The sequence below is a fragment of the Schistocerca nitens genome, chromosome 4 (genome assembly GCF_023898315.1).
Source record: "Schistocerca nitens isolate TAMUIC-IGC-003100 chromosome 4, iqSchNite1.1, whole genome shotgun sequence".
In the NCBI taxonomy this organism is placed as follows: Eukaryota; Metazoa; Arthropoda; class Insecta; order Orthoptera; family Acrididae; genus Schistocerca; species Schistocerca nitens.
In genome coordinates, this window is record NC_064617.1 from 178,137,827 (window position 1) to 178,160,711 (window position 22,885).

The following is a 22,885-nucleotide window of genomic DNA, read 5'->3' on the forward strand; positions in this document are numbered from 1 at the left end:
GATATCTCTAGCTCTCTAAGTCACTGCAAGACTTATTATTCTCCTTTAATATCTAGACTTCTGCTCTGTTTCTATTTTTACGGTTCTGGTAAATGTATTCATTGCTTCTCTATTGCAATTTTTCCTTTATCTCAGTTTTCATGGCAGTTCTGCCATGACTTCCATTTGTAGTAAGTACAGTCTTTCTATTTTATTACAAAGTTTGTGACACTAAAATACTGCCTTTTTATGATTCCATGACCAAGAATCTATCAGCAGCCACCACAACAACCAACGCATTAACAGATTTGTAAACATTTAGAATGATTAAAAGTTTGATTGCAATTTATATTATTCTCCTGCTACTCCCTAGGAACTATATTTACTTTGCTTAAGATAAAATACAAAACTCTGTGAATAAAAATCCAAGGTGCTGATAAATCATCACATATTATAGCCTACATAAAGATGTATTGGCAAGTTGAAAAACATTAAGTTACAACATATTGTTGGGAAAAATAGCAGATTCTGAACCAGTAACTCATTTTATGCTTATTATAATTAAAAATGTACACACTTTAAAATTTTTAAACACTTGGATGGAATGTATGAAGCATGTTCTTTGTACAAAACAGTTACAGTATATACAGCCCAGTGACCAATACAGGTCCAAATTAAATGTAGCAAAAATATTTACAGTGCATTTATGAGGAAAACTGGGTAACAATATCAGCAAAGCACCATATTTAAATGATTAATCAAGTTTGTAAAGAATCACTCTGCAGCATTGTTGACTTGATTTAAGCACATAAAAATAGAAGTGAAACATCCTTGAAATGGACTACTGCCAATGCAAACCTTTACATGCAGATGAATTTCTGCAGTAAAACTACCGTACAATTTGTGTTTGATTTTTATTCATAGGCAGTAAATTTTACTATGGTTTACAAATATACTGTTTATTTAAGAATGCTAAAATACTGTTATAGTACTAAATGTACCTATAACCTGGCACTTGCTCACAATTTAACAAACATACAATGACTGCACAGAAAACAGGAAATGGCAAGACCCTCGCATCATTTGCCATGTCACTGTGTATCAAAAGTTCAGCATTTGAGTTCCTTGTACTCTTTGTACACAGTTAAGTAAGAAACAAATTCACAAATCCTGTAAGAAAAGATCCCATTAACAGAAAAGGAACTTTTGATAAACCTAACATGGCAAATCTCTTCTAAAACTGGGGGTAATACGTAACTATGTTTAGTCTTTAATTTCACAAATTACTAAAACCCTACTATGATCATTTACTGTTTTGGTCTGGATAAACAATACAAATATTACCTTCCAAGCCATAATCAGACTCCAAGATAGTTTTGACAGAGTTTTGATACTACACAGTTAAAAGCTAAATCCACAATGGAATTTTAAAAATACTGAATGTAGGACTGTACAGTAATATGTCTGGAGTCAAAAAATGAAAAATAATTTGGAGTGGACATCTGCACTCTACAAAGTATGAGGTTGTACTATTCACAGCAGCGTTGAGACAAAAGTGTGTCTTATCAGACTGCCAGTACTAAACAGCACATAAATTTTCTACAACCATGAAAACATGATAATTGTAGCCACAATGCTACCACAAAAAAGGCTGTGGAACTGTTGCATTCCACTGTGTGATGCAGACAACTAGAGAATGTTCCACTTACCTCTTTGGTAAATATTTTGTTAAAATAGCACCTTACATTGTTTGCATACAACATGGTTGTAACTTTTTGTGCTTCTCTTTAAAATACAAAATTCACATGCAACATAGGCAAGACATACTTCAACACAAGTTGTGCAGATTTTTAGGGCAAGTTTCATACATCTACACAAATTGTGTAGCTTTTTAGAGGCAAGTTGTACAGAAGTTATGTACTCAAATGAGCAAACAATCAGTCTCAATACACAGAATACTGGGCAAATGGTGAATGGTTTATCATACAGACGCAGCTTCAGTTACTGTGAAATGGAAACAGGCTGCAATAACAGCTCCGACTGAAAACACATTCCTTCCTGAATACTGTAACCATGGAAATACGTACAGGAAGACCTAAGGCAGAATAGCAGTAACCTGTCTAGCCACATCAACGTGACATAATGTTTGCCAGTGATGGCATAAGCTCTGCTTGCACAGGACCGTAATCCACAAGTTCACCATCCACCGTCAGGTGTCCACGAGTAGACTCAGGCTCAAGGCGGAATGCTGTCACCGGAATCATTTCTGCCCGAGGACAGGACAAGTGACTTCCTGATGAAAGACCAAGCAAGAACTGCAACAAAAACTGGAATTTAGCAACATGAAATATTTTTGGAACAGAACATATCACCAATCATCACAGAATGCACTCTTTCATATAACTATATCTATGTGCACCATAAGCCATCAAATGGCAGAACACACAATGTACCAAAACTATTGTCCCCTTTCTATACAATTTCCTAGAATAACAACTGTTGATACCCATCAGCACCAACCCCAATATCTAATTTTAGCGGTGTGGACATTACACAAGTCATATGTCCTTGATTCATATTAGACTTCTGGCACTCATTGTTTAGAGAACAGGGCATTCCACATTGCACAAAATAAAGAATTTCTTGAAGCATCTCCCATTGTCATTTGTTCTAGTTTTCTGTGAAGCTATCACAAAACCATACAGTTCTTCTTTGAAACTTACCTAACTTCTCCATTAATTCAATTCATTTGGTGTTCTTAGTGGTTGTCATTGATTTCAGAGACTGAATGACAAACTCATAACACAACATTATGTGGTCTTGTCTATTTACTCGCACACCTTATATTTATTTATGTTAAGGGGCCAGCTGCCAGTCTTTGCATCAAGTACTTATCATTTGAAAGTGTTTATACATTTTGTAACAATTTTTAATGGTAGACCTCCATGTGCAAAACTGTCATCTTTAAACAGAGAGCTAAATGTGTTATCTGTCAAGGTATTTGTACATATTGTTAGCCGTAACGGTTCCTTCTCACTGATGTACACAAGCACCCATGTGTATCTCCCCCCCTGCACACACAGTAAAAACGGCAAAACAATTAAATTGCAATGGGAAATAAAGGTACAAATTATTCAGTACTATGCACATATTTTAATGAAAACAAACTAAAATTAAACACAAATAAATCCGCCTATATTGAATTTGATCTTTATAGGCATAAACCTCATGGAAACCAAATTTTAATGGGTGATGACTACGTTAAAAAAGAATATTTGACCAAATTTTCTGGCCTGACACTTGATGCAGAGTTAAACTGGTCTAATCACGCAAGCATATATGCCCTAAGAAAACTGGCACCTTTTTGTAACATTACCACTCTGGGGCAAATATATTTTGCACTATTTGAATCCCACCTAAGCTATGGGATAGAGGTATGGGGATCCAGCAGTAAAGGTAATATGAAAAGTGTACTTATCCTACCAAAGAAGGCACTTAGAATTATGGGAAAGAAATGTGCCAGGGAGTTCTGCAGAAATTTGTTTAAAGAATTTAAAATACTAACTGTTCATAACCTGTATGTACTTATGGACAGAGACCCTACAACATACCTCATAGAACAACACTTTATGAAAAAAGCCCTTACTATGCAGCCATAAAACTACTGAATTGCTTCCATCCTAGTACCTCCAAATTACCCATTACAGAACTAAAAAAGAAATTAAAATTATGGCTCCTAGACAATCCTATGTATTCAATACATGAGTTTCTACATTTAGTACACTTGTATGATGAAAGACCATCTATCTAGAAATATTTGAATCTCAGATCTTACACCATGTGATAGTAAATTGTTTTTATGTATTGTCCATATATGTAACATTGTTCTCTCAACTAAATTTAGAAAAAGTTGTGTAGATAATAATGCCAGGCAATAATATGTAACTCTAGTAAGTAAGGCTCTGACTTATCCAGAAAACTGGAAGATTTTTTTTAATCAATAGATGTTGGATCAAAATAAATAAATACATATCAAACTGTCTAGAAAAGTAAATAATATGACAATTAGGCTCATTGTTTTTCCAACTACATAGCAGGTGACATTATTATTTTGGATAATGTATGCTGAAGTATAATATTTTCTTTCAAGATAGCATAATTAACTAAAATTACATAACCATAATTAGGGCCAACAATGTGAAAAAGTGTTTCATATATTTTTATCAAAACCTTACTTGTAACAACTGTGTACGCGTTATTCCCGCACGAATAATTAACAGCCAGATTATACCATCATCTAGTTTAGAACTGGGTGCAAAGAGGCAGTCGGAGCCAAGGTGTGTCTGGTATGATGCATGTACCAAGACAAAATCGCCTGCATGGAGAAGAAATAAATTTATTAGCTTGTGGAGAACAAAACAACAATATCGAAAGGTACTTGAATAATTCTGCATGCATTTCTATGACAGTGTCTATTATAATTACATACTAATAATAATATTAATTCCAAAAATTCTTTGAATTTATGCAAAAGTATTCAAATGAAACTGATTTATGTATTCTCAATTTAATACATCATGATTGCAAAATACTGCCACAATTTATTTGCATAAGAAGGGAAAAAAAGTAATAGATGTCAACTTTGGAGGAGGTCAGTTGTGTTTTAGAAAAGTGTAGGAATGCACGAGGCAGTACTGATTCATTGATGTATTTTAGAAGATAGGCCAAAGAAAAGTAAATCTTTAGATTTAAAGACAGGTTTTGACATTGTTGACTGAAATACAGTGATAAAATACACCAAGCAAAAGATTGTCTGCAACTTGTGCAGAAACTCGACTGCAGTTATAAGATTCAAAGGACATGAAATGGAAGCAGTAGTTGAAAAGGGAGTGAAACAGGGCTGTACCCTATCCCCAATTCTATTCAATCTGTACACTGAGCAAGCATTAAAAGAAACAAATGAGAAACTTGGAAAAGGAATTAAAGTTCAGGACGGAAGAAAACAAAAACTTTGAGGTTGACACTGTTATCCTATCATTCGTGCTGAAGCACTTAGAAGAGCAGTTGAAAGGAATGGTCAGTGTCTTGAAAAGAGAATCTCTATTTTATTATTTCATTATGTACATACATCAATCACTGATTTAATGTACACGAGACTTTTAAATATAAGTAATATAATTTTGAGATATAAAAAGTAAAAAAAACTTAAATTAATTTTAATGTACAATCATCTTCACAAGGATATTACATTACTCTACACAAATAAAAACAATAAATACTTCCGAACAGGCCTTGAAGACCCAATAGCTTTATCATAATACAAAAATTCTGTGACAATAAAAGTACTGGCATTTAATTTTCTTCTCAGCAAAGCTAGATACCTACTGTGAAAGTTTTCACTTTTAATTCATTATAAATTTGCATAACCATCTACTGAATGGCCTAGCAATAAATTTTTAATCTATGAGATGGTAACATGAAATTTTCTTTGTTTCTAGTTTCCTACACATATAGAAAATTCTAAAAACTGTAGAGACAGACCAACACTTAACACAGTAAGTGTGTTCAAATGGATGTAGGCTGCAGTAGTTATTTGGAGATGAAGAGATTTGCACAGGATAGACTGGTGTGTGGAGAGCTGCATCAAATCAGTCTTTCGACTAAGACCAGAACGAGATGAATCGTATAGAGGAGTTAGTACAAGAAGTATGATTACCTGAGGTGTTTAATCTGACACAGATTTTTAAAACAAGGCAAGGAAGATTGGTTTCACATCCCATTGACAATGATGTCATGAGGGACAGAGCATAAGCTCAGACTGGGGTAAGAAAATCATACATGTTCTTCAGAGGAACCACAACAGTATTTTCCTTTATAATTTCAGAAACCGCAGAATATCTGAAAATAGAAGGCCAGTTGGGAATGAGAACTGCCTCCAAACTCTGTAATGCAAATCTGATGTGCTAACCACTGTTCCACCACACTTGGTGATTTCAGGAAGGCAGAGTTAAAAGAAAAAGAGTGGCTTGAACCAAAACTATTCATTTTGGCTGTCGTGTGTGTCTTTACAATAAATGACAAAGAACAAACTCCTTCTAATAATTTCCGGGTATGCAGCCGGATCCCATCGACATTCTGCCACGATATTTCAGCCCAGAGACGTCCGGCCATCATCAGGTGAGTACACAACTACTGAAGAGCCCGGGTGCAGTCGCGGTATTTATGCCGAATCTCGCGCATGCGAAATGTACTGGCATCCTACAGTGCATGCGTCAGGTGTTGACATGCGCGGCATAGCCGAGTTGTACGTGCTGCCCTCGGGGTGAAAATAAAAGATCATCTAGTCATTGAGTATCGAATGACGCTGTCGATTCCACTGTGATTGTATAATTTCAAAAACAGGATTCCAATTTTTATCCAGCTGAAAGCCGTTGTCACGATTTATAAGATTATCGACAAGATGTATTTCCACTGATTCTTTGACTATGGAATCCCAAAATGGAACAAAAATTTTAGCTCCGGTTTCCGGATTTTGGGGTTCCGTAGTCAAACAATCAGTGGAAATACGTCTTGTCGATAATCTTATAAATCGTGACAACGGCTTTCAGCTGGATTAAAATTGGAATCCTGTTATTAAAATTATACAATCACAGCAGAATCGACAGCGTCATTCGATACTCAATGACTAGATGATCTTTTATTTTCACCTCCGAGGACAGCACGTACAACTCGGCTATGCCGCGCATGTCAACATCTGACGCATGCACTGTAGGATGCCAGTACATTTCGCATGCGCGAGATTTGGCATAAATACTGCGACTACACCTGGGCTCTTCAGTGGTGGTGTACTCACCTGATGATGGCCGGACGTCTCTGGATTAGATTAGATTAATACTAGTTCCATGGATCATGAATACGATATTTCGTAATGATGTGGAACGAGTCAAATTTTCCAATACATGACATAATTAAGTTAATTTAACAACATACTTAAGTTAATATAACAACTTTTTATTTTTTGTGTTTTTTATTTATTTTTTTTATTTTTTAAATATTTTTTTTTTTTCGTTTTTTGTTTTTTTCTTAATTTATATCTAAAAATTCCTCTATGGAGTAGAAGGAGTTGTCATTCAGAAATTCTTTTAATTTCTTCTTAAATACTTGTTGGTTATCTGTCAGACTTTTGATACTATTTGGTAAGTGACCAAAGACTTTAGTGCCAGTATAATTCACCCCTTTCTGTGCAAAAGTTAGATTTAATCTTGAATAGTGAAGATCATCCTTTCTCCTAGTATTGTAGTTATGCACACTGCTATTACTTTTGAATTGGGTTTGGTTGTTAATAACAAATTTCATAAGAGAGTATATATACTGAGAAGCTACTGTGAATATCCCTAGATCCTTAAATAAATGTCTGCAGGATGATCTTGGGTGGACTCCAGCTATTATTCCGATTACACGTTTTTGTGCAATAAATACTTTATTCCTCAGTGATGAATTACCCCAAAATATGATGCCATATGAAAGCAATGAGTGAAAATAGGCGTATTAAGCTAATTTACTAAGATGTTTATCACCAAAATTTGCAATGACCCTTATTGCATAAGTAGCTGAACTCGAACGTTTCAGCAGATCATCAATGTGTTTCTTCCAATTTAATCTCTCATCAATGGACACACCTAAAAATTTGGAATATTCTACCTTAGCTATATGCTTCTGATTAAGGTCTATATTTATTAATGGTGTCATACCATTCACTGTACGGAACTGTATGTACTGTGTCGTATCAAATCAGTGAGAGTCCATTTACAAGGAACCACTTAGTAATTTTCTGAAAGACAGTATTGACAATTTCATCAGTTAATTCTTGTTTGTCAGGTGTGATTACTATACTTGTATCATCAGCAAAGAGAACTAACTTTGCCTCTTCATGAATATACAATGGCAAGTCATTAATATATATTAAGAACAACAAAGGACCCAAGACTGACCCTTGTGGAACCCTATTCTTGATAGTTCCCCAGTTTGAGGAATGTGCTGATCTTTGCATGTTATGAGAACTACATATTTCAACTTTCTGCACTCTTCCAGTTAGGTACGAATTAAACCACTTGTGCACTATCCCACTCATGCCACAATACTTGAGCTTGTCTAGCAGAATTTCATGATTTACACAATCAAAAGCCTTTGAGAGATCACAAAAAATCCCAATGGGTGGTGTTCGGTTATTCAGATCATTCAAAATTTGATTGGTGAAAGCATATATGGTATTTTCTGTTGAAAAACCTTTCTGGAAACCAAACTGACATTTTGTTAGTACTTCATTTTTACAGATATGTGAAGCTACTCTTGAATACATTACTTTCTCAAAAATTTTGGATAATGCTGTTAGAAGGGAGATTGGACGGTAATTGTTGACATCAGATCTATCCCCCTTTTTATGCAAAGGTATAACAATAGCGTATTTCAGTCTATCAGGGAAAATGCCCTGTTCCAGAGAGCTATTACACAGGTGGCTGAGAATCTTACTTATCTGTTGAGAACAAGCTTTTAGTATTTTGCTGGAAATGCCATCAATTCCATGTGAGTTTTTGCTTTTAAGCAAGTTTATTATTTTCCTAATTTCAGAGGGAGAAGTGGGTGAGATTTCAATTGTATCAAATTGCATAGGTATGGCCTCTTCCATTAACAGCCTAGCATCTTCTAATGAACACCTGGATCCTACTATATTCACAACATTTAGAAAATGATTATTAAAAATATTTTCAACTTCTGACTTTTTGTTCGTAAAGTTTTCATTCAATTTTATGGTAATACTGTCTTCCTCTGCTCTTGGTTGACCTGTTTCTCTTTTAATAATATTCCAAATTGTTTTAATTTTATTATCAGAGTTGCTGATTTCAGACATGATACACATACTCCTGGATTTTTTAATAACTTTTCTTAATATAACACAGTAGTTTTTATAATGTTTGATAGTTTCTGGGTCACTACTCTTTCTTGCTGTCAGATACATTTCCCTTTTCCGGTTACAAGATATTTTTATATCCTTAGTAAGCCATGGTTTGTTACAAGGTTTCTTACGAGTAAATTTAACTATTTTCTTGGGGAAGCAGTTTTCAAATGCATTTACAAAAATGTCATGAAATAAATTATATTTTAAATTGGCATCAGGTTCACGGTACACCTCATCCCAGTCTAATTGCTATAGGCTTTCCCTGAAATTTGCAATTGTTAAATCGTTGACTGAACGTACTACTTTGGAGGACTGTTTAGTATTGCTGAATGGAGCTATGTCATATATTGTGACTAGCTGTGCACCATGATCAGAAAGACCATTCTCAACAGGCTGAGCAATTATCTGGTTAAACTTATCTTGGTCTATAAAGAAGTTATCTATCAGTGAGCTGCTATCCTTTACCACCCGAGTAGGAAAATCAATAACGGGTGTCAAATTGAAAGAACTGAGTAATACTTCAAGGTCATTTTTCCTATTACCCTCTTTCAGAGAATCTACATTGAAGTCCCCACAAATAATAATATGCTTCCCCCTGTCTGACAGATAGCACAACAAGGAGTCCAAATTTTTCAGAAATAGATGAAAATTTCCTGATGGGGACCTATATACAGTTACAATTATAAATGTGCCTTTCTTTAATTTAAGCTCACAGGCACATGCTTCTATATGTTTCTCTACACAAAACTTTTTTGTTTCTATACTTTTTGCACAATGATAACTTTTGACATATATGGCAACTCCTCCTTTCTCCATATTTTCTCTCATTACATGTGCAGAGAGCTTATATCCACTTACATTTACCTTTTCCATATCAGTAACAATGTGATGCTCAGACAGGCATAGTATATCTATTTCATCCTCAGCTTCTAAATCTTCTAAACAAACCAGAAGCTCATCTATTTTATTCTTTAAACTCCCAATATTTTGATGAAATATACTTACATTATTTTTAATTATACTTTTATGAGAACCTTTCCTTATTCTAACATTTGCAGTACTCTCCTGTCTGAGTTTCTCATTGTGCTTAGGCCTAGTTCCTATACCAGTGGTCACATGGTGTTCAGAGAGGCAGATTATGTCAACTGGGTTGGCTGACTTTAATTCATCAATGCAATTACCTAGGACTGAGATACAACTTGGTGGAGATAAAATTTCTGGTGATTGGTGAAAATTTATAATTGACAGCTGTGATTGGTGATCCAATGTGCTAGAATTGTGCTGTTTAATTTCTTTCCTAAACTGAAGATTTGTTTCAATCCTGACCTCTCGTAGAACTTGACATCTTTCTGTCTTACCTATCCTAAAAAAAGGTGCTGCTCCAACACCTGTAACCACTGGTATTTTACCATTCATGGCAGTGCCTCCCCCCCTTAAATTTCCTGGGCCGAAATATTGTGGCAGAATGTCAACGGGATCCGGTTGCATACCTGGAAATTATTAGAAGAAGAAATACACTGGGAAAATTTCAGAAGTCACATCAAAGAACAAACTGTTTAATCAAATGTATTTATTTACTTTGCTGACTTTAATTACCAAAAATCAAAACTACACAAGTTTAAACTATCCATAACTGACACAGCCAGATATTTACAAAAACCTCTGTAGATATCAATACTGGAATGAACAGAGTGTACTGAGGGTGTTGAGCAATGGGTAAGCACAAAGACATTTATCATTCCTTTAGTAAGACATATGCAAAGAAAACTTTACCTCCACATGGAAAAGTGGCAATTATGAGTAATTCTTGTGTGTATGATTCAGGGATAGAAAATAAAATTAGGAATGCAACCAAAAATAATGAAAAATGGAATCAGTAATTTTGATAATCTTTTTAATACACGTTTCCATGTCCAGTCCAAATATTTTCAGCCAACTGAACATATGCTACCAGATTACTTTGGTTTCAGTGGCTGCTACAATAACTAATTTAAGAAATTGTGAATGTCCAATACGAAACTTCAAACAGACTACTTTTTTCTTTCTTTTAATATCATGTTCATCATGCACATACCCTCAATAGTCTTCCAGTGTGATGGCACTGGCTGTGTAAGGGCTGGTAAACGTGAAGGTGGTCCATATACAACATGCGGGCTACCGTCACCTGCTATTGTCACATCCACAGATCGGTAACTTGAGTCTGCAGTTGAAAAGTATGCACTGTAGCGTGAATTTGCTGAGTAATAGCTGTCTAGACGTGGCCTCATTGTTGATCCTGGACTGTCCAGGTCACTCATGCCCTAATGTTTGACACAAAAAAGATATGCAATGTTAATTGTTTTGTAAATATTAACCATAATTAGGAGCAGTGGACAGAAACACACTATGTTAACTATCCAATCAAAGCAAATTAAAAATAAAAAGTAGAAAATCCCTCACTGTTATTTCCTAAATGCTAACAATACAGACTGTGACAAATGAAACACACCAGTGGATCTGAAATAAAAGTAGAGTATTAGTCACTAATTACATGGAGAATGGTAAGGTTTATTTGTATGTGTGGGGCTTTTGGTTTATGTGGGTGGACTCTACACCATTGTGGCAAGTGAACTTGTGGCTGAATGCCAAATGAGGTAATGTATTTGCCTGAATTATAAAAGTAGCCCAATTGCTAAGCAGGGAAGTATATGAGAAAATAAGAAGAAAAGCACAAGTTTGTATAAATAATTCTGTATTCAGAATGTTGGAGTGATGGAGATTAGTGTGTTGAGTGAAATAATGTCATTGTGATGTTCACAAAAGTAAGGTGGAATAGAAAAAACACAAATGTAGCACAAGAAAAAGCATGTTTAAAAATGATGAAAACCTTTTTTGTGATATTTTCATGTCACTTTTTTGAAATATTAAAAAAACACAGATTCAGGGCAAGGAAAGGATGGTTCAAAAAAGACAAAAGCTTTTACCCTCAACCTTCACTAACAACAAAGAAAAAGGCAGTGAATTTCATACCATGTAAACTGGAAGCAAAAACACCAAACGCCACAGAAGAAAAACATGTCTGGTGGAATATGCTTTTCAATTGGTGGTAGCTTAAGATGAAAAACCCATTAACATATAATAGCTGCAGTGGCAGATGGCCATGCAAACAAACATACAAATCTGAAACATTTTCAAGGACAAGGCAATCAGTGAATCACTGGCTGGTGTGCAGGTTTGAGTATTTAGTTCAGGACATCAGGAGTTTTAAAATGAACAATAAAGAGAGCATCAGTACTTACTGAAAAATTGATCCAAAGGACTGCTGCAACAATTTTGTAATTATAATTGAGTTTTGATATCTAGTAATTACACAAAGAGACCTGCATATCATCTTGAGTGTTATTCTCCAACTATGTCCTTTGTCCTTGCTGATGATACTAACAGAAAAGCAGAAAACTTCCTGAGGTGTTATAATAATGAATGAGATGTTTTCTTTGGCCACATTGGTACTGACTTTAAAACATAGGCTCTGCACTCAACCACTGACACACAACAGCATTCCATGTATTGAAGCAACTAATTGTTGCCAGAAAAGACTATGTTGGATAATTTCTGTAACTTGGAAGAGCTCACACATGGTGTTACAGACTCGGCAAGGAGTTTATGCCTTACAGCATAACCATGAGTACACATGTACATTGCAAAATGCTGAAAAATGCATTGCCTATTCATGGTAATGATTTCCAGCTGAAAGTAATTTTCTTATCTTCACTACAGTTCTCATCTAAACAGTAGTGATTTTCTTTTCTGCGCCTCCAATCATACATTGCATGATCATGCTTTCAAAGCTATGACCAAGAGAAAAACAATTGTCTCCAGCTGGATACCATCATAGACGTCAATTTTTTACAATAAAGACAGGAAACACTGGCCACAAAGACAATGCAATCAAAATAAAATTGTGTAATTGTATGTAAAGCCAACAACATTGTCAAAGCTTTTTTCCCCTTCATCAGAATTTTCTTTCATGATGATACTCATAATTTTGGCTGTAACTCCCAAAACATGAGACGTTCATTAGAAACAATGATTTATATTAAATAAAACAGAGTTCCTTAACATCACATTTGGCTTCTCTTTTGCCATGGATGAAGACCTAGATGGGATGTACACCATCTAACATAACACTCAATCTCTTGAGTGGAATCACATTAAGTGGAAATGTGACTTAATACCTGTTTTATCAATAACAAAGATTGGTCTGAATGCTGGAATCTTCAGCGACTGATATTCATTTACAAGTGTTGTCTCTCTCCTGCAGTTTCAAATGGTTGGTGGCTTAGGAGATACCCTCATACTCCAACATCTACAATTTTTGGGTCTTAACGTTCCACTTTCTGTTATCTGAGATATTGTTTAAATAGATCAACTTCATATAATGCTTTAAACATTTTGTTAGATAATCCTAAGAATGTGGATTTTTATGTCAATTTTCTTCAAGGTCAGCTGAAGAGCAGTTCTGTTCAGGGTGTGGCTACCCGGGCAAGAGCACTCTAGTTCGCTTGCTGCCTGGGGAGTGAGCACTAGCAGAAAAATGGGGTGGTCTGACATCATTACATAGCACAGAGGAAGTGCAACCAATGCGCTGCCTTCAAAGGAATGACCACAGTTACGTTTGGCGTAGCCTTACAGATGAAAATAATTATATATTTATGGCACAGCATACCAAGTGGAGAGCAGCGGTTTTACAACATGAAAAGTAGCGTGATGGCTGGGTTAGAAAATTCAAAATGATGGTCAGACAGATGAACATCAATTTAGAACATGTCAGAGCCAGATTGCTATACATTAATGGTATGTAATGATATCTGAATATGCTTAATTAATTTCAAAGCTCTGAACACAATGAAAAAAATTGCAATATCTTCGGTGTAAAGGATTCTGGAAACTTACAAAAGTGAAGAGCAAGAAGGGAGAAGCAAAAATTAAAGAAAGCACTATTACGTAATGTGACTAAAGAAAGTATTAATCATGTGGAAACAGAGAAATAATCATCTGTATAATTTATCCCAACGTTTCCACTATGAAAATATATTTTCATTTTCAGGAGGGATCTCAACAAATGAATCTGCAGTTCAAGCAAGTTACCTTACTGCTTTCCAGTTTGCACAGCATTGTGCAGTTTCACTGATTTTTAGTTGATGTTGACAATACTGAAACTGAGCTATAGTTAGAACTTTTAGACCTAAAGTGTGACAGTTGTGTTATAAGTTTCATTACAAAACTAATCTCGCAGTGTTTTATTTCCTCATCATAAACTTCCATGACTTAACAAACCTGCAGCAATGATTATGTCATTGTTTTGGTCTGCATACTTGTGCAAGCAACTTTTTTCCATGACAAAAAGAATGAAACCTTACCCAAAAAACTCACTGACAGACTTTTAAGTTAAAAGCTTGTCTTTGAATTAGCAGTACTCAAAAGTGGTACCAGTCAGTGATACTTTAGTTAAAAGCAAAATTAGAAATTTCTTGCTTCTATGTGTAACGTATAAAGAAAACGGCAATGAAATCAAGTCTGTCAGTTTACATTTTGTCCTAAAATGTCATTCCTTATTGGGCTCCATCGGTCTTAAGAAATCTGATGTTCTGTACTTCGCTGAAGTGAAGAACTTCTTCAAAATATTAAAAAGAGATGTTTCATTTGATTGTCATTTCTCATCAATATAACAATCATAAAAATAAATTTGCCACAAAATGCGTTAATGAGTGGCCATGAAGCGATACATTTACGAATAACATAACATTATTGGCTGCAGAATTCTACATCTACATCTAGATTTATACTCCGCAAGCCACCCAACGGTGTGTGGCGGAGGGCACTTTATGTGCCACTGTCATTACCTCCCTTTCCTGTTCCAGTCGCGTATGGTTCGCGGGAAGAACGACTGTCTGAAGGCCTCCGTGCGCGCTCTAATCTCTCTAATTTTACATTCATGATCCCCTCGGGAGGTATAAGTAGGGAGAAGCAATATATTTGATACCTCATCCAGAAACGCACCCTCTCGAAACCTGGCGAGCAAGCTACACCGCGATGCAGAGCGCCTCTCTTGCAGAGTCTTGAGTTTATTAAACATCTCCGTAACGCTATCATGGTTACCAAATAACCCTGTGACAAAACGCGCCGCTCTTCTTTGGATCTTCTCTATCACCTCCGTCAACCCGATCTGGTACGGATCCCACACTGATGAGCAATACTCAAGTATAGGTCAAACGAGTGTTTTGTAAGCCACCTCCTTTGTTGATGGACTACATTTTCTAAGCACTCTCCCAATGAATCTCAACCTGGTATCCGCCTTACCAACAATTAATTTTATATGATCATTCCACTTCAAATCGTTCCGCACACATACTCCCAGATATTTTACAGAAGTAACTGCTACCAGTGTTTGTTCCGCTATCATATAATCATACAATAAAGGATCCTTATTTCTATGTATTCGCAATACATTACATTTGTCTATGTTAAGGGACAGTTGCCACTCCCTGCACCAAGTGCCTATCCGCTGCAGATCTTCCTGCATTTCGCTACAATTTTCTAATGCTGCAACTTCTCTGTATACTACAGCATCATCCACGAAAAGCCGCATGGAACTTCCGACACTATTTACTAGGTCATTTATATATATTGTGAAAAGCAATGGTCCCATAACACTCCCCTGTGGCACGCCAGAGGTTACTTTAACGTCTGTAGACGTCTCTCCATTGATAACAACATGCTGTGTTCTGTTTGCTAAAAACTCTTCAATCCAGCCACACAGCTGGTCTGATATTCCGTAGGCTCTTACTTTGTTTATCAGGCAACAGTGCGGAACTGTATCGAACGCCTTCCGGAAGTCAAGAAAAATAGCATCTACCTGAGAGCCTGTATCTAATATTTTCTGGGTCTCATGAACAAATAAAGCGAGTTGGGTCTCACACGATCGCTGTTTCCAGAATCCATGTTAATTACTACATAGTAGATTCTGGGTTTCCAAAAACGACATGATACTCGAGCAAAAAACATGTTCTAAAATTCTACAACAGATCGACGTCAGAAATATAGGTCTATAGTTTTGCGCATCTGCTCGACGACCCTTCTTGAAGACTGGGACTACCTGTGCTCTTTTCCAATCATTTGGAACCTTCCGTTCCTCTAGAGACTTGCGGTACACGGCTGTCAGAAAGGGGGCAAGTTCTTTCGCGTACTCTGTGTAGAATCGAATTGGTATCCCATCAGGTCCAGTGGACTTTCCTCTGTTGAGTGATTCCAGTTGCTTTTCTATTCCTTGGACACTTATTTCGATGTCAGCCATTTTTTCGTTTGTGCGAGGATTTAGAGAAGGAACTGCAGTGCGGTCTTCCTCTGTGAAACAGCTTTGGAAAAAGGTGTTTAGTATTTCAGCTTTACGCGTGTCATCCTCTGTTTCAATGCCATTATCATCCCGGAGTGTCTGGATATGCTGTTTCGAGCCACTTACTGATTTAACGTAAGACCAGAACTTCCTAGGATTTTCTGTCAAGTCGGTACATAGAATTTTACTTTCGAATTCACTGAACGCTTCACGCATAGCCCTCCTTACGCTAACTTTGACATCGTTTAGCTTCTGTTTGAGAGGTTTTGGCTGCGTTTAAACTTGGAGTGAAGCTCTCTTTGCTTTCGCAGTAGTTTCCTAACTTTGTTGTTGTACCACGGTGGGTTTTTCCCGTCTCTCACAGTTTTACTTGGCACATATCCATCTAAAACGCATTTAAGACTCATTGTGAAGAGTGAAGCTACCTTGTTCTGATACCAACCTCCCCTACCTTACCCTCACTCCTCCTTTCCCCACCATATGTTGCTGTGGGCCAACTGGTTTCTCACTGCTGTCATGTGCGCACAACCCAGTGCACATGAGCAGATCAGTAAACAGGCCTGCTCTAGAGGGCCACCTTGAGGTGCTCTGTCAGCACTGAGCTCATAAAAGATGACAATGTTGATTGCCTGAGTGATAACAGACTTCCTTGACATATTGTCCTGTCTGAGTCTGTGGCTAATGTGGTACCTTTTATACTTTTCATTCATGCTCTTATAAGAACAACTATTTCAATTATCTACTTTTTGCATTTTATGATCACTGTTCAAGCTTTTGATGGTAAAAGCACTCCAGTTTCTCAATGTTTTGAAATAGAATCCATGAATGGAGTTTGAGACAATTGCCTGTTACAGCATTACTTCTCTCACTGTTTTATTTTCTTCCCACTGCAGTTTTCCAATTATTGTCATTTATATCATGCACCTTGACATTAAACATCACCAACTGAGTATCATCATATGAGATGCTATTAACTATATGATTTATATCATTTCTATACAAGCTCAATGAATTTATAAACTTTTTTTCAACAGCAATATGCTGTTTCCTATAATTTTAGCTGCAAATTTTATGAGGGGAATTTGATTATATGATGTGGTAAGATGTCCAAGTATATCTGCGGAATAAATATGCTCATGAAAATTTAAATTTAAGCCTTGATATTATTTCATACTGTTTAGAAGTCAAAAAAGAATTAATAATGCATCAAACAGTTTTATGAATAGCACAATAGCTAGAACTTTGTATATTGTTACTGTTACTACTGATTTTCATGTATTTACATTTCTACATAAAAGCTTTAAAATGATGATCACTGCAAAATCTAAGAGTATCAATATGTTTTTCCGGAGTGGAAAGGAGCACCTGGTCCCCGGCACGAATCTGCCCGGTGCACTTGTATCGAGGTCTGGTGAGCCAGGCAGTCTGTGGATGGTTTTTAGACAGCTTTCCATCTGCCTCGGCGAATGCGGGCTGGTTCCCCTTATTCCGCCTCAGCTACACTCTGTCGGCAATTGCTGCGCAAACAAGTTCTCCACGTACGTGTACGTCACCATTACTCTACCACGCAAACATAGGGGTTACACTCAGCTGATGTGAGATGTCCCTTGGGGAGGTACATCGGGGGCCGAACCGCACAATAACTCTGGGTTTGGTGTGGGGCGGCGGAGGGGTGAAGTAGACTGTGGTAGTCATAGTGGGGTTGTGGACCACTGCGGCTACGGCAGGGACAGAGCCTCTCCGTCGTTTCTAGGTCCCCGGTTAACATACTATACAATACAATCAATATGTTTAATGTAAGTAGCAACACTTCATTTCTCTATTATGTTGAGATACATGCCATGACATATAAAATCCTACTGCCCATAACATTATGTTAAATTCCATAACTGACAGATGCAATTGATCTAACTCTGTTTGCCTGACACACAGAGTTGTTCAACTGATACTGACCATAACACTTCATATCAGGAGTAATCTCAACATTTGTATGATTTTTTGTGAAACTACCCTTACCAGATCACTCTCAATACTGTTTCCTAACCTATTTACTATTATAACATGCTCATTCTTTCCTAAATATTTGCACAAAGGACACAAGTTCTCTAATATTTCACTAAGACATACACTTGTTATACGAGCCACTACTTTTTCTCTTAATTCCCTCTGCAGAATCTAGTGCACACCTTTTTCAAGTCACGTTACCCACTTTACACTAAAAAATCAAACTGAAAATACAAAGCGGCAAGCTCATCAGTATTCACACAATGTAAATATCAGCAGTGCTATAGAGTCAACCTAAAAATCTTCTGTCAATAGAAATATACTTAATACATAGAACAGGGTGCTGATAGTGAAACAACAGAACAGAAGGCAATATAAACATTGCATTGATGCTGGGGATGGCTCCACTCTCATTTTGGATGTCATAACTATAGACAGCAATACGGGCAGTGGCCATAGTTTAGAATACCTCTGGACTGCCCTTATGGAAATGGAAGCAAATGGCTATGTACATAGAAAGAGAACCATGGACACAAATTGGCAGACGTATTTTTGTTTCCTGATGATGAGGGCAATGGTAATGATATTTGAAGGCTTGAGTTTTAAATTTAGTCCGTAATGATTTGTGTATCAAAAATTTTATAACAACAGCCTCAGTGGAAGAAAACTTGATAAATAAAACAGTCATTCACAATGAACACAATAACCTTAAGGGAAAAAAGTTTACTTTATTGTACTTTCCGTAAGGTAATATTGAAGAAAACAACAAAAAAATAAAGCAATATGTACCTGAGACACCGCTGTCTCCAAGCTAAGAGAATCGGTGAGAGTGTCTGGTTCATCCAGGAAATCATCAGGAAGCGCACCAAAATCAAAACTCCGACTGGCATGCATGGCCTGCAGACGCCCTTCTGAAGGGACACCATTTGTGTGTTCTCTCATTGTAGAGACTGTTTCAGTGGGGTAATGGCTTGAACTCCGTGTGAGAAGTGCTTCACTGGGTCGTATGCGGTTCTTATCATCTGACAGGCCATCTTCAACTGGCTCATATGACAGACGACCACGATAAGTCCGCAGCCCTGCAGACAGGTCAGAAGTCAAATGTTCTTAGTCACATGTAACAGCTACCTAGATTTTTTATTGTTTCAGTTAACTATTTTAATTTTATAAGATATAATTTATACAAATTAGATAACTTACATATTTGAAAAGGATATGGTGAATAAGAACCTATCAGTTTGAAATAATTCAAGTGGAGAGAAGAGGATGCAAACATTAGAGAAGGAGGCAAGGAATAGAGAAGGCAGAGGAGATGTGCGAGTTTGGCTGGAGGGAGGTATTTGAGGGACAATGATGTGGGATGAGGGGGAAGGAAAATTGGAGATAAAGCAGAAGCAAGAAAAAGAGGAAGGGAGAAGGTGACAAAGGTGAATGGATAGGGAGGAAAATGGAAAGATATATGAGAATGATAGGCATATGGGGAGGTAAGGAATGGAAAGGCAGAAAAGTTTATAGAGATAGTTACGAGAGTGCAGGTGGAAGAAGAGGATGGGTGAATAGGAACAGAAAGCGAAGAGCAGGAGGATAGAAAGTCTGAGAGTGGGGATGCAGAGAGGGTGAGTGGGCATACAATATGGGGAAAGGGAATAAGACAATGTGAGAGCAGTAGTAAGAGCAATGTTAAAGGAGTGGGGCAGATCTGTTAAGAGAGGGGAGAAACAGGTCTATTATGTTAGTGGAAAAACAGTAAGAGAGGGAGTACAGAGGGAAGTAGTAGCAAAGAGGTAGTGGGAAGAGACAAGGGAATAAAACAACTTTGCGATATGGTGCTTTACTATTGCACACACAATCATGAAAGGAGAGTTTGTCTGCCTCTTTGAATTACTTATATAAGTGAATAATATACAGGATGCCCATAATTAAAGTTCCAATTTTAAAATGCTGTAGAAAGAGAACTACTGCTCAGAATGATGTCAAATTTTAACAGCATAATACTGACATAGGGAGAAAAGTCACACGAAAAAAAGGAAAGAAAAAAAAAAACGAAAATTTGACCAACAGATGCACCATGAGCAACAGAATATGCACACCAACAGATGCACAGCACAAGGCTCAACATGACTATCTCCTTGAAGGATCATGCAATGCTGGTATATCTCTTTTATAAGAACAGTGACTGTGTACCAGTAGTCCTCCAGAAGTCCTGGCCACTCAGTGGTATGAAAAAAGGCATTGGTCTGATGTCTGCTAATGATCTGGAGAAAATGATTACAAAATTTGAAAAGAAAGGTTTTTTGAAGTGCAATGCTGCAGAAGGAGAAAAGCAGTTGAATCTGAAATCTGTCAAATATGTGGCCACAGCACTGTAGGAGGGCCTGAGTAGTGGTGTGCAAACATGCAGTGCACAGGGAAGTGCCCAAAGGTTGTACATGCCTGTGAGCACAGTGCATAAAATTCTATTAAACATCCAGAATTGCTATCCATACAAAATCACCCATGTTCTGTAGTTGCTTTCTGCCAACCAGCCAGCAGCACAAATGATTCACTCCAGAATTTCTTGCTCACATGGAAGTGGACAATGAATGGCCAAGGAACATTCTATGAACAGACGATGCCCATTTCCGTCTCCAAGGACATGTCAATATCCAAAATTGCAGAAAATGTGCAACAGAAAATCTGCCCATACGTCAACTAGTTCAACTTCATTCTGCAAAAGTGTCTCTGTGGTGCAAGTTGATGGCATCATTTTTTGAGATGAGTCTTGCAGTTCGTGTTACCTGTACCATCACTGGCAAATACCGTGAAAGTCTTTTGTGCACCAATACCGTTGCAAGTATTCAACAGTGTGGATGTGGGGGTATGATCATTTTCATGCAGTATGGCACTCCTTTGCACATTGTACAGCCAGTGAAGCAACTGCTGCAGAGGCATTTCGGAAATGCTAGAATTAGCAGCCATAATTTCCCTACAGCCTGGCCATCCAGATCACCAGATTTTAACCCAGATGACTTCTGATTGTGCAGTTATGTGAAAGATGTAGTGCTCAGTGTTCCAGTCACAAACATAGCTGAACCAAAGGCAGGCACTGGACAGTGCATTCTGAATGTCACACCCCGGTCTGGTGTGGAACATGCTATTTCTTGATTTCAATTTTCAAGAAAACAGTGGATATCATGTTGAACATGTATTGTGTCAGTCTAATAACAGTTAGGAACCAATGTCATTTTGTTTTTTATGAAGTTTTTGGCCCCAGGACAATTAAAAACCAATGTCATTTTGCTTTTTATGTGGATTTTGGCCTCAGGACAATTAAAAACCTAGTTTTTCCTTTTGATGTGGAATGACCTTGCCATGGTGATGGGCTTACTTAACTAGCAGTGCCACAACTGCTCACAACCAAAACTGTGCAGTCATGCACACTGAAGAGTACAGATGGTGTAATATGTAACTCAAATCATAGCCGTTTTACTATGATTAATCTATCATTTGTGAGCGACCCCATTTACGTTAAGACCTTTGCAGTGCCATCTATTGGTAAAAGTTTTGTTACTTTTTTTTGTTCCATGATGTTTCCCCCAGCGTCAATAATATGCTGTTCATCTGAGTGATGGTTCTCTTTCTAAAATGTTTTAAAATTGGAACTTTAATTGTGGGCACCTTGTAGTTAATATTGGAGGAATCAGTGAGTGATCTGATAATTTTATGAACCTTAATTTGATTATTGGGATGAAAAAATGTACATATTGGCATTCTCATAACTCATAAATACATTTTATCTTAATAATTCTATGTTGATTGGTAAGATATGCCAGTTTTGTGTTATAGCCTGCTTTATATCTCTAAATTCATACTCTATGTACCTAGTCAGTCTCTTGACATGCAAGACTATACTCTAGCTCTGTACAAAGAATGTCATGTAGTATCTATACTTACATGTTAAATAGCGTCAAAATTATTTTGTCCCTTCGATGCACAAACTGTTCATTTAATAGAAATTCATTGAAAACTTTGACTTTCTCTTACCTATTAGCCTAGCCACACTCCATACAGTAAACCTCTGGCCTCCAATAGCTCGCAGCTTCTCTGATTCAATATCAATATCGGACAGCAATCCCCACCCAACAGATAGGAATGAGAACATTATCTGCAAGACAAAATACTTCATTACTTTTCTGTACAATATGAAGAAAATTGGTTGACTTATGGGATAACAAGCCTAGCAATATAGGCAAATAAAATAAAGTAAGAAGAAATAAGAAGTTAAAATGTAATTCCATGCTGCATGCAGAAGCAATGGGATTCAAGACAATAGTCTCATGTGACAGTGTTGAGAAATGTCATTATTCAGATTCTTCTTTGTTTCTTTTTTTTTCTTTTTTTTAATATGAGTGTACTGTAGAAACCCAAGACTTGATACAGAGGTTGGGCCAGGGGAAGCTACTGGGTGCAGAATCAGGGACACACAGCAGTGGCTATCACCCTGCCAAGTACTGTTACATCAGACCGTACACCTGGACAGCTCCGAACGGTTACTGCAAGTGACCTCCTGCCTCTTATGACACCTAGCCACCAAT

The 22,885-nt window shown here is 36.9% G+C and overlaps 1 protein-coding gene across 2 annotated transcripts in view; it reads right to left on the reverse strand.

Annotated features, from left to right (window-relative positions):
• Nucleotides 1–1,451: 1,451 nt before the first annotated feature.
• The window catches only part of LOC126253551 (sphingosine kinase 1-like), a 528,944-nt gene continuing 507,510 nt past the window's right edge, over nucleotides 1,452–22,885 (reverse strand). For both annotated transcript variants that reach the window (XM_049954958.1, XM_049954957.1), the window contains 5 exons: nucleotides 22,335–22,455; nucleotides 19,101–19,390; nucleotides 11,010–11,235; nucleotides 4,215–4,354; nucleotides 1,452–2,294 (listed from right to left, as the gene is read on the reverse strand). In XM_049954958.1, the coding sequence (XP_049810915.1) occupies nucleotides 2,109–2,294; nucleotides 4,215–4,354; nucleotides 11,010–11,235; nucleotides 19,101–19,390; nucleotides 22,335–22,455 (963 nt within the window). In that variant the 3' untranslated portion in view covers nucleotides 1,452–2,108. The remainder of the gene's footprint in view (nucleotides 2,295–4,214; nucleotides 4,355–11,009; nucleotides 11,236–19,100; nucleotides 19,391–22,334; nucleotides 22,456–22,885) is intronic.